Genomic DNA, 14,976 nt, shown 5'->3' on the forward strand with positions numbered 1-14,976 from the left:
TATATCATGATAAAGCTGGGAAAATAAATGAAAAAGAAAAAGGGAAGGAAGAAAGACAGATGTATGTACATGTGATAGACATATATTAGTATATTTGGAAGTAATTGCTAACAATTAATGAATATCGCTAAAGGGCATATGGAACTTTTTGTACTGTTCTACAATTTCTCTGTAAGGTTGGAATTATATAAAAATTAAAAGTACAAAAATTAAAATGAAAACATTTAAAAAAATCCATCTCATGCACAATCAATCCTTTTTTCTTCTGGAAGGAATGGATCAAGCAGAGGACTCTAAGACAAATACAGAAGGAAAATGCCAGCCACATATATATCAAGAACCCAAAGGAAGCCTTACCGTGTTCAGGTAGATGATGAGGGTGTTCTTGTTGGTGAAGGCCCTGTTGTCCAACTCGAACTTCGAGATGTACCTGTCAGTGCCACTGGTCAGCTGGAGGAGGGAAGAGCTTGTGAAAATCCCTTCCTTCCCTCAGCCTCTTCCAGACCCCAGGCTCCTTTCCACTAATCATAGCCCCTGAGCCCAGGATTTTCACACCTGCTTGAGGTCATTAGTGTCGGGAGCAAAGCCAGTCATCATGGATATATCCAGGATGGACATAATGGCATCCTCTTCTCCCAGGTACCTGGAAGGGGCAGGGAGAGAGGGTTTAAGTCCCAAGTGGGGTTAGCCCGGGGGGAGGGGGGCGGGTTTAATGTCTGACAAGGGGTCCTGATCAGTGACTGAGGATTCTGGTTCCCACACAGCAGCACAGAGGATGTCAGATTTTAGGAAACACCCTCCCAAGGGGAATAAAGGAAAGGTGAGTGATGGTTAAGGCGACGAACTGCTCAGCCTCTAAAGCCCAACTACATGGGTTCACATCCCAGCTCTATGTGACATTTGATGAGTCACGTCACCTCTTTGGGCCCCAGTTCTTCTGGAAAATAAAGACAAGAGTACAGGCAGGTCTTACTGCATGATTCCATTATCTTGGTCTAGTTTGATAATACCAGTCCCTCGGCAACATGGTCTAATCCCAATACCACAATATATTAATGAGTAAATGCCTAAGGGACAAAGCTAGTTGCCAGCTCTTCAGTCCACCCATCACTACGTAAACAAATGAGCATTAAAATCAATGACCAATCACATCACTTCTTTTAAAGTTTATCAGTGATGGGTCACTGAACACCCATCATTCAAGCCATGTGAGTGGCTGTGTTACTTCTTTCTCTCTTGGTAAAAAACAAACAAACAAACAAACAAACAAAAAAAAACACCATGTGAGATTTTACCAAAATGGACAATTGAAAGGAATCGCCAGCAAAGATGAAAGGGCAGCACAGAAATGAGAGTGGTAACATGGGGAGTGAAATTTCAGCAGCACCTAAATTGAGCCAGAGAAGGAACAGCAGATGGTGGGAATATGGACCTGCTGCCCTTGGAGAGAGCACAATGGGACCAGAGGCACTTAGTGAAGGCAAGGGCGTCAACATCAATGAAGAAAGTGGTTGTGGCCAAAAATGATGTCCCAGAGGAAGTGACACTGGCAGAACACTTCACCGTGAAGGAACTCTTAAATACCTGGTGACATAGAAAGCTCAGGGGATTACATGTGGGAAGTTGCCCTAAACTTAGAAGAGAACATGACACTTCACAGCATCACAGAGCAGATGCTTACTCCGTATTGTAAGTGCTACAGAGAAGAATGGAGGCACTGTTCAAACCACAGGACTTTTGATAAGTGCCTCACAAAAAATCAAAACCTACTTCAGTCTCAATGTTTTGACGTTTTAAATTACAGTGCACTAAACAAATAATCATATCAACTATAATTTTCATGACTCTATACTTTTATAACTGCCTATATAAGAGTTTTCAATGTTGTGATAAAAAAAAAAACAATGTAAGCCCGGGCCAGTGTGACTCAACTAGGAAGTCAAAGTTTGATTCCCAGTCAGGGCACAAGCCCTGGTTGAGGGCTCTATCCCCAATAGGGGGTGTACAGGAGGCAGCCAATCAATGATTCTCATCATTGATGTTTCTATCTCTCTCCTCCTCTCCCTTCCTCTCCGAAAGAAATAAAAATTTAAAAATAATAATAATGTAAAATTCCTGCAACACTTGTAATCTCCCTAGTTGATTATCAGCATCACTTTTCACAGTCTCAGCTTATGTGGTCACGACTAGTCTCATATCACCATGCCCTGCAGTCTACCTTCCGAAGAGTGCTCAGCACAGTACTACGCACACAACACATTTCCAGAGAGTAGTAGGTACTGCAGATGTTTACAGGAAGTCTTGCTAGAGAGAGGGATGAATGAGATGAATCCCAGTGACCCATCTCTTACCTGGCACAGATGCGGAGTAACATGGTGCTATTGGCATCCTGAGGCTTTGTGGCTAGAAACATAGAAGACAGAAGGATGGAGGACTGGGTGCTGATTCAGGAGTGGGGCATACACTACAGTGGCAGTGGGGGAAGGGTGACAGATAGGGTCTTTATTCCTTCTACCTTCAGGGGCTGGTCGCAGGGTAACACTGAGACTGAACTTATTGCAAGTGGTTTTGCCTTTGACCTTGGCGTGGTATGATGTTACCACCTGGAGAGATGGGAGGGGAGATGAGGTGTCAGCAAACTTGACTTGGGAAGGAAATGTTCCCTCTGAGGCAGAGGGGCTGAGTGATGATGGTGAGCAAAGCAGGTGTTGACTCTGGTTCTTACCGACAAGGTGCCTTGTCCTTTCCCTTTAGCTGTTAATGTGAAGTCCTCATTTTGCTTGGTCTGCAGGGAGTGGGGAGAGAAGAGAAGTTGTTAGGAGCCAGCCTTCCCCTGGATGCGATGGTCATCTCCCCTCCTTCCTGCCTCCTGCAGACTCTGCCTGGCATGGAGGATGATAGTGACAAGGGTTTGGCCAAGGAGCTGTACCGTTTCTGATCGCAGGAGGCTAGCAGATTCCCAGAGGATGCGGTGTGTGACTGGGGAGCTGCGGCTGGGCAGGTTAATGGACACATCCAGATTCAGATCCTCATGGTCAGGGACATCCCTCTGATATTGGGCCAAGGCTTGGAACACCATGAAAGTGGCCTAGAACCCATGAGAGAAAAAGAGACTGATTTGAAAGACTGAGAAAGTGGTCAGAACCTGCTGGAGGATGAAAAGTTTCAGCTTCGAGCTGGGCCACTGAGGCCAAGGCCTAAAATGCAACAGAGGGGGTGAGGATAAGAATGGGGGTTGTTATATACTGAGGACATGTTCTAGAACTCTCAGCGAGAGAGGCTCAGTCTAGGGCTTGCTGGCACTAAGACTGTGACCTAGAAGAGACCAGAGGGTACAACCCTAAGACTAGGAGTCATTAGACAGTGAGGACATCTCCTGGAATTCGCCAAGGGACAGAGGCTTACACCAGAGTGTGGACACACTGATCATGTCTAGATATATAAGAAAGTGCAGGTGTAAGACTGGAGGTCTAATATGCCTAGCCCATGGACACTGGCAATAACGTAATGAACACTTGAGGCTTGGTATGAGCTTGGAAGACAAAGGAAAGGGGTGTGGGGGGAGATATGTGTAATCCTATCAACAATAAAAATATATTTAAAAAAATTAAAAAAATTAAAAATAAATACAATAAAAACCTGCCAACAGCTACTAAAAAAAAAAAAAAAAAAAAAAAAAAGACAAGTTCTAGCATCACTGTAATGTGGTCTAGACACATCCAGAGAAGAGTCTAACACAGGGGTGTAGAGACACTGAGAATGTATCTAGAGTCCATTTGTGAGTAAATAATAAAATTGGAACCTGGGAACAACTAAGGATATAATCTAGAATCCAAAAGTGACGCCGAGCTCTGGTCAGGTAGCTCAGTTGGTTAGATCAGTGTCTCATGCATCAAAAGGTTGCAGATTCCATCCCAGTTCAGGATACATACTGGAAGCAATCCACTGATGTTTGTCTTTCACATCAATGTGTTGTTTGTTTTTTTCTCTCTCCCTTTCTCTCTCTAAACTAATAAACATCACTGTATGAGGATGTTTTTAAAAATCTGAGAATTCCACAGAGAGAAAGGGGATCAAACTGAAGCCTGAGGTTGCTAGACTTGATGTTCCTGAAACTATGGTCTCGAGCCAAGCTGGAAGAGAGCAGCCTCTAATAATACTCTAGAAAACTGAGAACATGGTCTAGAACCCATAGTAAGACAAGGTAACACTGGAAGTCTCATGGAACTGAGTGCATGGTCTAAACCCACCAGAGGGATAGATGGACTTGATGATTCCCTATAATAATTGAGAACTGGTTTAGAACCCACCAATGGAACAGGATAAGATGGGAGGACTGGTGGAACTGTGGAACTGAAAACATGGTCTAGAACCCATCTGAGAGAGGCTCACCCCTGATCCTGGGCCTTGAGAACGTCATCTGGACACCAGGAGGGAAAGGGAGCTCAAAACATAGCTTGAGGTGTCCAGAATTTACTCTAGAATCCATAGACAGATTTGTAACAAAAAACTGATTTCTCAACTTCATTCCAATCAACTGCCTCTCTTGGTCTCAGCATCTTACCTGGGAGGCCAGTCAGGCCACAGGAGGCAAGGATGCATTTGCCTGGGGGATGTGGGACCACTTGCCTGGGTAGAGCCATAGCCACCTCCGTAGTATCTCTGCTCGTTGAGCCAGCGCACGACAGGAGATACAGAGTCAAAGTCTTTGAGCAGCAGCAGAGCCAACAGGGCATAGGATGTGGCCTCCACACTGTGGAGCCTTTGCCCAGGCTCCTCCCAGTGGTTCTTATCTACAAGAGAGAACAGCAGCCCCCATGATCACTGCTCTGTCCAGCCTGGAAATAGTTCAGAGAAAGCTCAGAAAAAAAGACTTGTATGAGACATTGTCATGTTCAGGTATCCTGGTTGACATTTGTAGCTTTAAGTCTGCTGGTTCCTGCCTTTCTCTCTTCTCTCATCAACCTCACTCTTCCATTTGAATTCTGAATTGCAGCCCCTGTGACCTATGGAAGCTAATTCCCTGTTTGCCATGCGCATTCTTCTGAGATTTTGCATATCCTGTTCTCCTGTCTTGAAGCACCTTTTCCTCCATCTACCCCTGGTTAATTCTTATCCACCTGCACAATGCAGCTTCAATGGCACCCAAGAAAGAGTGAGACCCTTTCTTCTGTCCGTCTCTCCCTTTAAAAAAAAAAAAAAAAAAAAAAAAAAAAAAAATATATATATATATATATATATATATATATATATATATATATATATATATATATTATTGATTTTTTTACAGAAGAAAGGGAGAGAGATAGAGAGCCAGAAACATCGAAGAGAGAGAAACATCAATCAGCTGCCTCCTGCACACCCCCCACTGGGGATATGCTTGCAACCAAGGTATATGCCCTTGACCTGAATTAAACCTGGGACCCTTCAGTGCGCAGGCTGAGCCAAAACCAGTTTTGGCCCTCTGCCTCTTAAAGCATCCTGTGCTTCTCCTGTCCCAGCACTATGATGCTCTATAGAAATCTATTAACTCATTTCTTTCTTCAACTGGAACGTGGAGCCATGATGGCAGGGGCTGTGCCATATTCACTGTGATGACCCAAGTTCCTAAGAAAGTACTCATGATAGAGACAGTCTCCAAGAACCATTCCCTCCTCTTCCTGGGCACAGAGTTAGACTACATCTCCCAGAGGCCTTTGCAGGTAGGAATGGCCACATAATTGAACTCTGGCTAATGAAATGTGTAGGACTATTGATGGGTCCCCTTCCATGCCTGGCCTACCTCCCTTGCACAGTCTTCCTGCTTTAAGAAAAGGGATTCCGAGGCCTTGAGGTGATGAGTTTTTAGTGTTTATTACCTTTGTTGCAGAGCCATGAGAAGATAGAGTCTGGATCCCTGTATCACTGTATAGAGGAGAGCTGTCTACCAACTTGGGACACCATACTGCGCTGTTTCTTACACAGCAAGAGACCAACTTCTGTGTGTGAAACTACTTCAGTACACACTCAGATATGTTACAGAGGTGAGCATAAACCTGATAAGGTGTCATCACTTGAACCAGTGATTCAGTGCTCACGATGTGCTACTTATTTTGCTAAAATTTCTGTCATTCTCTTATCTAGTCCTAATAACTCTTGAAATAATGGTAATGTTGTTAATAATACTAAAGGCAATAACAACAACAGTGACAGATCTCTTACTATGTGCTAGACCTTCTTCTACCTGCATCGCTCATTTAATCTTCGCACCAATCTTATGATGTCGGTATCGTTTTATACACAATGTGGATTGTACAAGATCACACAATGAGAATGTGGCTGAGGGTGATTTGATTTTGAACTTGAATCTGTCTGATGTCAGAGCCCATGTCCTTGCTCCCTATGTCATAACAAGTACTCAAAGATACTTGTTGAATCATGCAATGGACCTTTTGTGTTACTTTCAATGAGGACTTTTCACTCATCCCAGCTCAGCTTGAAGCCATGCAGCCCCGTTTAAGATGGCCACCCTCACCCTCCCACCACATATCTTTCCTTACCCTGCCAGGCTGCTTCTCACCTGTGGCTGTTTTCAGAAATGTGTCAAGGAGAGGGCCCTCCAGCTTGCCCATCTGGGCCAGAGCATAGCCAGCAATGGCCACAGCATATGGTCTCTTCAAGTTCTCGTAGCGTGCTTGAAGAAAGTCTCCAGACTTATTGATGCTGCCCCCAAGGCTCTATAAGAAAAAGATTGGGTACTCTGGTCAGGTGGGCACTGCTGCCCCAGAGAGCTGGCAAAGATCACATAATCACCACTTCCTGGGCACAATGTTTCTGGCCTTGGTACATATTTGTATTGGATCAGGCTATTTTCAAGGGTTTCCCAGACAGGTTAGCCACTGTGGAGTGCTCTGTTACTGAGTACCTATCATGGTGCAGTCTGTATACTAGTGTTGTGCTAGTAAATCCTATCTAATAAAAGAGTAATATGCAAATCGACCATCACTCCAACACACAAGATGGCTGCCCCCATGTGGTCAAAGATGGCTGCCCCCATGTGGTCAAAGATGGCTGCCCCCATGTGGACACAAGATGGCCACCACAAATGGCCAGCAAGGGATGGACCAGGCCTGCAGGGAAGGGCAGTTTGGGGTGACCAGGCCTGCAGGGGAGGGCAGTTAGGGGCAATCAGGCTGGCAAGTGAGTGATTAGGGGGTGATCAGGCTGGCAGAAGAGGTTAGGGGTGATAATGAAGGCAGGCAGGTGAGCAGTTGGGAGCTAGCAGTCCTGGATTGTGAGAGGAATGTCTGCCTGTTTAGGCCCGATCCTATGGCAGTCAGACATCCCTCGTGGGATGTAGCTTATACTCAGATTGGAGAGGGTGCAGGCTGGGCTGAGGGACACTTCACTTTGTGCACGAATATCATGCACCAGGTCTCTAGGGTTTAATAACCTTTCCAGTCAGAGCAGGGGTGAGGGTTCTGGGAGCTGGCTTATTGATTGCCAATGATGGTGATGTACCGGTAAATACTTCCACCATGTCCAATTTCTATCTACCAGTGTGACATTCCTTAACACAGGCTGGGAAATAGATGCCCTAAATAGGCACCCAGGGTTAGCACAAACTAGGTCCACCTATTATCTAATCATCATCATTGTATTAGCTAACACTTACTATATGCTAGTCACATATCCACTCATTTCATCTCAAAATTCTATGACGTAGGTTTTATTTTCATCATCACCCTACTGCACACCTGAGAATACTGAGACCCTTGAGATGAGGTGCAGAGGAAGATATGCTTTGTAGAGTTTGCTGATTTTTATAGTGTAAATACAACCATGGATGATTTCAATCTACCAGCATGGAGTCACTGACTGTAGAACTGAAAGAGATTATGTAGTATGTCTACCATATAGGTATGACAGACACAGATAACCTCAAGAGCATGGATAATGAGAAAAGGTAGTAAAATAATTAAGAAGTGATGAGTTATTAGTGTTTATTACCTTTGTTGTTGTTTTTTCTTAATTGATTTGCCTCACCCCGTGGCTTTACATAATGTAGCTTACATGTGTGTTACATCTAGAACTCAGAGAGTCATAAAAAATACAAAAATTATTTTACCCATTTTACAGATGAACACACTGAGTTTCAGTAATGGGATATCCCTAAAAGTGATTATCTAAATGTAGATCTGTCTGACCCAACTGCCCTATCATACTGTCTCTTCTCTATCATACTTTCTTTCAAATCTGCAAGGATTGAAACAAGGTTCCTCTGGCCTTAAAGGTCACAGCCGTCCTCTTCTCCCTCTCTTTTCTGGGGTCCTGATGTAAGAGATGCAGCTGGTGAAGTTGGGATCCTAGAGTTCCCCACTTGGAAAGCTAAAGGTCAAGCAATCAGCTCTCAAAATCCCAGGACAAAGAAGATGCCACAATTACAGAACCTCCCCAATGGCTGTGCCTAGGGAGGAGAGGAGAGGGGTGGTGGTGCAGCAGACACACTTACGTCAACTTGTCCCTCGCAAATATCTTTAGCCTCCTGTAGCGCGATGAGAACGAAGGCTGTGAGGGACACATCTTTTTCCTCAGCATCATTCAAGCCACCCTAGAGTGTGGAGCAGGAAGTAAGGATGGGGTCACCCGTGTGCCCCTCATGCCACCCCCACACACACCTGTAGGATCAGTGGGGCTGAGCAGAGCAGGGGTGGCTCTCTCCCCAGTGTCTCACAGGGGGGCCATACTCTAGTAGTCATTCATTCACTCACTCATTCTGTAAATGTTGCTGGTGTTGTGGGTAAGATGGCCCCAGCCCTCATGGAGCTCCCCATCTCATAGGGAGACAGGCATGAGCCAACCAGCTTGTCAACAGATAAATCATTACAAACTGATGAGTTCTGTGCAATGAGAATGGAGAGTTGGGGTGTGTCTTGTTCAGGGCAATTGGAAAGGTGTCCCTGAGGGATGGCAGGTGGAGCCACAATCTGAAGAGTGAGCAGAACTCAGCCCTCAAAGAGGGTGGTGGTAACATGCCAGGTAGTGGGAACAGCATGTGCAAAGGCTCTGTGCCCAGGAGCAAGGCGCCAGGCAGTACAGATGGAGTGTGGAGAGGGAAGGCTGTGAGGCTGGAAGCCCGAAAGGTCAGGCTGAAGCCATAGTTCGCTCATTTGAGCACACGTAAGCATTACCTGGAGGCAGGGGTTATGAAAACCCCAATCCTAGGCCCCACCCCCAAAGTTTCTGACTCATGCATCTGGGTTTCAGCCCAAGAATGTCCATTCTAACCAACTTGCAGCTGTTGCTGATGCTGTTGGCCTGGAGACCAGAGTTTGAGAACCACAAGTCTAAGGACTTCTCAGGTTTTTTTCAAAGCAATATGGGGGGGGGGGGGGCGTGCCTAGGTAACTTTCATTTTGCACTGGACACTGAGATCTCTGGTTTTTGCAAAGGAGAACTGACCATTGTGGCTCCTTTATTTCTCTGTCCATCCCATGCTGGGAATTGGGCAAATGGCAGACGGACCCTGTCTCCTGTCCATGCTGGGGCACTCAGGCACTCCTCCCCCCAAGCCTGACCTGAATCTGACTCTTACAGTCATTTGAGGTTGTCCCACAGGCGAATCCTCCTGGAAGACTCCATCAGGCCTCTGCTTCTCCAGGATCAGCCACTTGACTGCTCCACAGATGACCTGGGAGTCAATGGCGATGAGGTTGGTGGCCAGAGAGAAGACCTTGACCACGTAGGCTGTCAGCCTGGGGGTGGGCACAGAGCATGAACCAATTGGCTCTGGATCCAGAGACTGCTGTCCCAGCCAAACAAGGAGCAGAGAGGGGTGGGCCTGCTCAGGTGTGCCCAGTTTCCCGTGCCAGGTCTCAGGACCCAGTATGGCTTGTAGGCAGTGCTCAGTGATGGTAGGTCACTCAGCTAATGGGCACCTTGACTCTGAAGGGGGAGGGGCACAGAGTCACAGGGCAGTGCGAGAGAGGCCAGTCTAGATCACCATAGGCCAGGGCTCAGGCCCTGCTGAGGGAGTGCAGGGCCAAGGATGGGCAGGCTCACCAGGTGCTGGACTTCCAATGCTGGTAGGCTGCAAAGGCCTTGTTGGGTTGTCTGTAGTAAAGTTGCTGTGTGTACCCTGCAAGGAAGAGAGAAGCATCACTGGAGGAGTGAGGGCTGAGAGGAGGCAGTGGCTGGTATGGGTTTGCCAGGAAGGAGAGAGGCTTAGAGAGGGAACAAGGATTCTGTGAAGGAGGAAGCTAAGGTTCAGAGAGGAAAGAGGGGCTTAGGACCAGCAGGAATGTCTGGAGGGGAGGGGAGCTTATAGGATCGAGGGACTCTGAACGGGTGCAGGGATTAGAGAGAGGAGGGTAAGGGCTTCTCAGAGGAGAGAGGGTTAGGAGAAAGAAAGGCTCTCAGGGGGGTTCAGTGGGGAGAGAACTCCGAGAGACCACTGTCTCAAAGAGGGGAGAGCAGGAGTTCTCAGAGAAGCGGTGGGGCTTAGAGGAGAAAAGAGCTCAGTGGGGGACTCCAACAGGGAAAGGGGACATACCCCTCTTGATAAGTTCCAGGGCCTCCTGTCGCTTGTCAATGCCAAACTTGTCCCACTGCTCCGTGTGGTCCAGGTAGTGCACCGCGATGACAGTTGGCGTCATACGGATCATGTTCTGCTCTCCACAACCCGAGGGGGTCACAATGAGGTGCTTCAGCCGCTCCCCATCTATGGCGTCCTCTGCCATCTGGGCCACTGGGGTCCCTGCAGCCAAAAGGAAGGATGGTGTTCAAGCAAAGAGATCCACTGTGGGGTGACCCCATATCCTGTCCCAGCCTCCCATGCTCCAACCAGCCAGGGCCAAAGAGTCAGGGAGTCAGGGACAGCTGGCAGCTGGAGGCATGTGACTGTTGGTCCTCATGCTCCATCAGTGGTAACATAATTCCAGGTCCAATGGTCATGAATACGTCTATCATGCTTAATGCCATTTGCCAAGCTCTCTTCTAAGAGAACACCATGTAGTATCCCATTCAATTTTCCCAACAACCCTTCCAAACAGGTACCACTGTTTGCCTTCATCACAGATCAAGAAACCATAGTGTCTATCCCAAACATAGGAGCTCAGAGGTTGCAAGATGCTTTGCTAGCTCCTTCCCGTGCCTTCTCTCCCCAGTCCTCTATCCTGGACAATTAGTTCCAGAATTTCTGTACTTAAACTCTACCACATCTCATTTAAGCTTCTTTACCAGCAGAAGCTAAGAACTGCCTAGAGCCTTCTGCACACACACCAAGGAGAGGTGGGTCTAGCACACAAGGAGAGAGGCGCCATGGTTCAATATTCCCAGAAGCCAATGGAACCGGGCACCCTCTTTGGGGTCATGGCTCCCACTCCTTCCCAGTCCCCAGGAGGTTGGACCAAGGGCATCTCACCCTGCAGGAGGATCTTGGTTTCCGACTCTGTGTCAGGGACTTGGTCACTGAGGTCTGCAGCCTTGACCTCCACTCGCTGCACACCGTCTGTGGTGGAATGGGAGACACACCATTGGCACCAGCCTCCTTTCACCAGACCCTGCACACCACCCAGGCCTCACCCCCACTCCTGCGCTGACTCACTCTGGCCCAGGTGCTGTGGATCCAGTGTCTCAATGGCCACCGTTTTGTTCATTCTGATTCCTTCAGGCTGGACAGTGTGGAGGGAAGGGGGAGTTGGGTGAATAAAAGACAGACAGAGCCACAGCTGGTCAGCAGGGCACTGGTCTGGGGATTACTGTAGCCTAGATGGCATCTGCCAGTCTTAGCTGTGGACTGGGAGCCAGTTACTTAACCTCTCCGTGTCTCAGCTTCCTTCCTTTTAGGAAGGAGGCAATACAAGCATCTACCTCATAGGTGGTACGATTTAATAACAACGTTGTCAATTAATAATAATAATAAAACAGCAAAGCCTTTAGAAACCTTCCTGTGTGCCTAGAAGCTTTCTTTATTCTGGTTAACTCATTTTATCTTTATAATAAGGCACCACTATTATCATCCCCATTTTAAAGATGGGATAACTGACCCTGGTCAGTATAGTTCAGCTGATTGGCCATTGTCCCATTTGCAGAAAGACTGCCTGTTTGATTCCAGATCAGGGCACATGTCCAGGTTTCAGACTTGAACCCCGGTAGAAGGCATGCAGGAAGCAGCTGATGGATGTATCACTCTCACATTAATGTGTTTTGTTTTTTTCTCTCTCTCTCTCCTTTGTGCTCTCTCTCTCAAACTCAATAAAAAGTCTTAAAACAATAAAACAAAACAATGTAACTTATAATGGTGGGGCTAGAGCGACACAGCTAGTAGAATAGAACTGGAATATGAACCGGCTCTAGAGTCTGTTTTCAACCCAGTGCCTCTCAATGGGTTAAATAAAATAGAATTTTAAACATTAAATTAAAAGTATAATTCAATAATTAATTTAAAATAAGTGAAATAAAATAAATACAAAGAAGTAAACACATTAAATTAAAATTTTAATTAATTAATACTTATTTTAATCCCTACCTGAGGATATTTTTATTGATTTTTAGAGAGAAAGGAAAGAAGAGAAAGAGAGATATTGATGTGAAAGAGAAACTTTAGTTGCCTCCTCATATGCACCCTGACTGGGAATAAAACTTGCAAACTGGGTATCTGCCCTGACCAGGAATCAAACACACAACCCTTCAGTGTATGAGATGATGGTCCAGGGTTACACGGGCTAGGGCTAAAATTAATTTTTTAAACAAATGATTTAAATAAATCATAAAATAAAAGACTGTGCTTAAGTACTTGGCAGTGTATGGGGTTATCTTAATTATCATCAAACACCCCAATCAAGTTCTCAGATGTCTTCCGATAAGCCTTTACTGTGGATACACTTTTTTGCCTTCCAGAACCCATTCTCCTTTCACCTGGTAACAAATCCCATATTTTCCTTTGCAGACTGAATTTCTTCCCTAAGTGTGCTGGTAAATATTTCAGTCCAGCTGTCTAGGAAGAAAAAATATTGATTTGTACCAATTTCCTTGGTGTAAATATCCCCACTGTGATGGATTTAAGCTACCAGAGTTAGTGAATACAGAATTGAGAAGAGCTGGCCAGACAGGTTTCGGCACTATTTGTTTTTTCTTTCCCACCAGTGCCTATGTTGAGCCATATTGGGACCCAAGGCAAAAAAAAAAAAAATGTTGCCTCTGAATATACACTGAGTGGCCAGATTATTTTGGCCACCCCATCAGTACTTCATTGAGCCACATTTTGTCTTCAAAACTGCGGCAATTCTCCTTGGCATTGACTCCACGAGATGTTGAAAGGTGATGCAAGGAATCTGACACCATGCCTGATGAATAGCACTGTCCAGTTCTGTGAGATTTGATGGTTGTGGAACCAGCTGCCTGATGGCTCTCTTAACTTTGTCTCACAAATGCTCAAATGGCTTGAGATCTGGTGATTGTGGGGGACACCTAAGCGAGGTAAAGTATCCCTCATGTTCTTGAAACCACTCCTGCACAATATGAGCACCGTGGCATTGTCTTGTTGGAAGAAGCCATCTCCATTGGGATACGCCATCAACATGATAGGATGAACTTAGGTATGTTGTGCTATTTAGATGTTGTTCCACATGAATTAAAAGGCCCAAATTATGCCAGGAAAACATGCCCCAAACCATAACACTGCCCCCACCAGCTTGAAGGGTGGTACTCATGCATGTGGGGTGCATGCTTTCATGCTGTTTCCTCCAAATTCTCACTCTGCCAACTGCGTGATGCAGCTGGAAATGTGATTCATCGGACCACATTACTTTTTTCCTATGCTTGACTGTCCAATCCTTGTGTTCCTGTGTGAATTGGAGACGTGTTTCTTGGTAACTGCAGACAGCAAAGGTGTTTGAACAGGCCTTCGGCTTCCATATCCCATACAATGCAGTGTACTGCTAATTTGCCTACAAATGTCAGGAGGTCATAATAATCTGGCCACTCAGTGTATACTTTAATGTATTTTTAAATGGTAATATTATTCCAGAACATTAAATAATTGACACCCCTCCCTCCCCCCCGACTGAAATTTGTATCCCTTAAAGCCAGAAAAGAAAAAGTGTAACAAATTTTGGTTTGGGTGTGAGTAAAACATTTCAACATAAAATCACACTTAGTTTTAACATATTTGTATTTCACCAATTCTAGGCTTTTCTTGACTACTTTAACAATTTGCGGGGAAATTAATCATTAAAAAAAAATCCACAGGCACATCTGTGGGGGCACTCACTGTTTCTTCTACTTCGCGCTCCAAAATGGCTTTGCTAGACACTGTCGGAGTCTGTCTCTATTTAAAACTTTGATATTTTGTTCATCACAGATATTTTTGGTATTGATTTTGATTTCTTAAACTATTGCATTAAAATATTAGTGATCTGATGCTATAAATGCAGCTGCTGAGCACGGACACAAGGCCTCGCAGTCCTCCCTGAGAGGGCCAAGTCTGGGGAGAGAAGAAATTCTTCAGCTTAAGTCCGTGTCTCCTAGCGGTGACCTTGCACAAATTACTATATCCTCTGTACCTGTTTCTGAGTAAAATGAATTGCACCAGGTTCCAGGCACCTTCTATATAGGTAGAACCTACCCGTGCCCAGGATCTAGCCCTTCTGAAATGTATTCTTTTTCTCAGGAAACGATTGGCCAGTACAGCCATTCTGAGACTGACGGCCAAATATCTGGCAGACACGTTTAGATACATCTGTTAACTCAGCAGGTATTTATTGATCACCTACTTTGTGCAAGAAATGCAAGAGTTGAGGTTTTTGCCTTCAGAGAGCCAACATCCTGGTGGCTGGATCAGTCTTTATAACTGAGACAGTGCTTTACATAAATTTAGCTGTAAATTGCATAATTGCATGTGTACCCATTTGTGCTGAGTGCAGTTTCGTAAAACTGGTCAAGTTCTAAGTCATAGGATGAGCGTAAAATGAGGAGAGAGAGAGAACAATATGGTTC

At 45.5% G+C, this 14,976-nt stretch overlaps 1 protein-coding gene across 1 annotated transcript in view; it reads right to left on the bottom strand.

Moving 5' to 3' along the window:
* Nucleotides 1-14,976, bottom strand: part of LOC118731258 (complement C3) — a 44,761-nt gene that overhangs the window by 2,690 nt on the left and 27,095 nt on the right. Inside the window, exons 22-35 of the mRNA XM_036459701.2 lie at nucleotides 11,585-11,651; nucleotides 11,402-11,488; nucleotides 10,532-10,735; nucleotides 10,042-10,117; nucleotides 9,575-9,734; nucleotides 8,492-8,590; nucleotides 6,560-6,716; nucleotides 4,630-4,793; nucleotides 2,930-3,088; nucleotides 2,726-2,785; nucleotides 2,516-2,603; nucleotides 2,352-2,403; nucleotides 556-643; nucleotides 358-450 (exon numbers count right to left, since the gene is read on the bottom strand). Of these exons, the coding sequence (XP_036315594.1) occupies nucleotides 358-450; nucleotides 556-643; nucleotides 2,352-2,403; nucleotides 2,516-2,603; nucleotides 2,726-2,785; nucleotides 2,930-3,088; nucleotides 4,630-4,793; nucleotides 6,560-6,716; nucleotides 8,492-8,590; nucleotides 9,575-9,734; nucleotides 10,042-10,117; nucleotides 10,532-10,735; nucleotides 11,402-11,488; nucleotides 11,585-11,651 (1,554 nt within the window). The remainder of the gene's footprint in view (nucleotides 1-357; nucleotides 451-555; nucleotides 644-2,351; nucleotides 2,404-2,515; nucleotides 2,604-2,725; nucleotides 2,786-2,929; nucleotides 3,089-4,629; nucleotides 4,794-6,559; nucleotides 6,717-8,491; nucleotides 8,591-9,574; nucleotides 9,735-10,041; nucleotides 10,118-10,531; nucleotides 10,736-11,401; nucleotides 11,489-11,584; nucleotides 11,652-14,976) is intronic.

This window comes from Pipistrellus kuhlii, unplaced genomic scaffold, assembly GCF_014108245.1.
Source record: "Pipistrellus kuhlii isolate mPipKuh1 unplaced genomic scaffold, mPipKuh1.p scaffold_m20_p_30, whole genome shotgun sequence".
NCBI classification, from domain to species: domain Eukaryota; kingdom Metazoa; phylum Chordata; class Mammalia; order Chiroptera; family Vespertilionidae; genus Pipistrellus; species Pipistrellus kuhlii.